Raw genomic sequence first — 1,207 nt, forward strand, 5'->3', positions numbered from 1 at the left:
GATGTTGGGCCCCTGGCGCGGCAGTGGCTCGTTCCAGAAGCTGAACTCCAGGAGCAGCTGGTTCCTGCGGGACAGCAGCATCCGGCTCCTCTCCTTGCGGAAGTCTAGGTACTCCTGGGGACAGCCCCAGCCAGGGGTTTTGGGGTGGGGGCAAGCGCAACCCAGGCTGGGGGAGCAGGCAAGAGGCGAGGCAGAGTGCTCAGGCAGCCCGCCCTGGCCGTACCTTATTCTGCTTGAGCTTGTTCATGCAGTCCATGAGGGCCGGGTACCCGCCCGAGAAGCGCCAGAGGTGCACTGGAAGGAGAGCACGGGGCTGGCAGGGACACAGCACCCCAAAAGCCCACCCGGCAGCTCCCAGCCCTCTCCCGCCATGTGACAGCCAGCCCGCAGCACGAGCAAAGGTCTTCACTGTCACTCTTGGCCTCTCCAGCCTGCCCTCACCTGCCTGGTCCTGCTCGCCGTACCATGTGTTCCAGTTCCCCACCAGGTCGCAGGGGTAATCGGCGTCCAGGTGGAGCTTGGGCAGCACCTCCTCGCTGTGGGTCCACAGGGAGGGCAGCTGTTTGGGGGGCAGCCACCCCAAAATGCTCCAAATATCCCCATTTGCCCTCCTAGCCCAGCATGAGGGGTCTGGGCATGGGTCTGCCCTCAGAGGACCTGAAGCAGCCGCAGGAAGTGCACCCATTTCACGGGAAGGGAAACTGAGGCAAGGACCAAGGGGCAGGGGCCTGCCCAGGGTCTTGCAGAGCTCTGCATGAACCCTCTCACCCCCCTCGCTCCAGAGCGGCACCCCAACACCCCGCTGGGATGCTGGGCAGCCCCCCACAATGCACAGTGGGGCTCACGTCAGGCTGTTGTAAGCGTCCAGGCACTCCGGCTTCACGTTGTGAACTGCGGGGAGAGCAGAGAGGGGCTGCCAGGGCAGGGGCCAAGGCCCTGGCGGGGAGCAGGGCCCAGGGCAGCGCAGCCAGGGGGTCCCCATTGGTGAGGGGGGGGTCAGCACAGTGAGGTGCACGCCGCCTGCGCTCACCCCCAACTCCTTCCTCCCCACGGGGCCACTCACACTGGATCTTGTAGAGGTTGCTGGTCTCCTTCTTGGAGAGGAGGTTGGAATGGGCGTCCTTGCGGGGGTCCACCTTGTGCACGAAGAGGGAGCGGAACCAGCTGCCCTCGGTGTCCCTCGAGTACCCCCTGCGAGAGAGCGGCT

General features: G+C 65.5%; 1 protein-coding gene across 1 annotated transcript in view; it reads right to left on the bottom strand.

The window, feature by feature from the left end:
* LOC104621308 (protein NipSnap homolog 1) overlaps positions 1-1,199 on the bottom strand; it is a gene marked incomplete at both ends in the record, with an annotated part of 1,441 nt that extends 242 nt beyond the window's left edge. Inside the window, 5 exons of the mRNA XM_010287759.1 lie at positions 1-114; positions 224-294; positions 442-536; positions 846-891; positions 1,064-1,199. Coding sequence (XP_010286061.1) covers positions 1-114; positions 224-294; positions 442-536; positions 846-891; positions 1,064-1,199 — 462 coding nt within the window. The remainder of the gene's footprint in view (positions 115-223; positions 295-441; positions 537-845; positions 892-1,063) is intronic.
* Positions 1,200-1,207: the final 8 nt, after the last annotated feature.

This window comes from Phaethon lepturus, unplaced genomic scaffold (assembly GCF_000687285.1).
Source record: "Phaethon lepturus isolate BGI_N335 unplaced genomic scaffold, ASM68728v1 scaffold22675, whole genome shotgun sequence".
Classification (NCBI taxonomy): Eukaryota; Metazoa; Chordata; class Aves; order Phaethontiformes; family Phaethontidae; genus Phaethon; species Phaethon lepturus.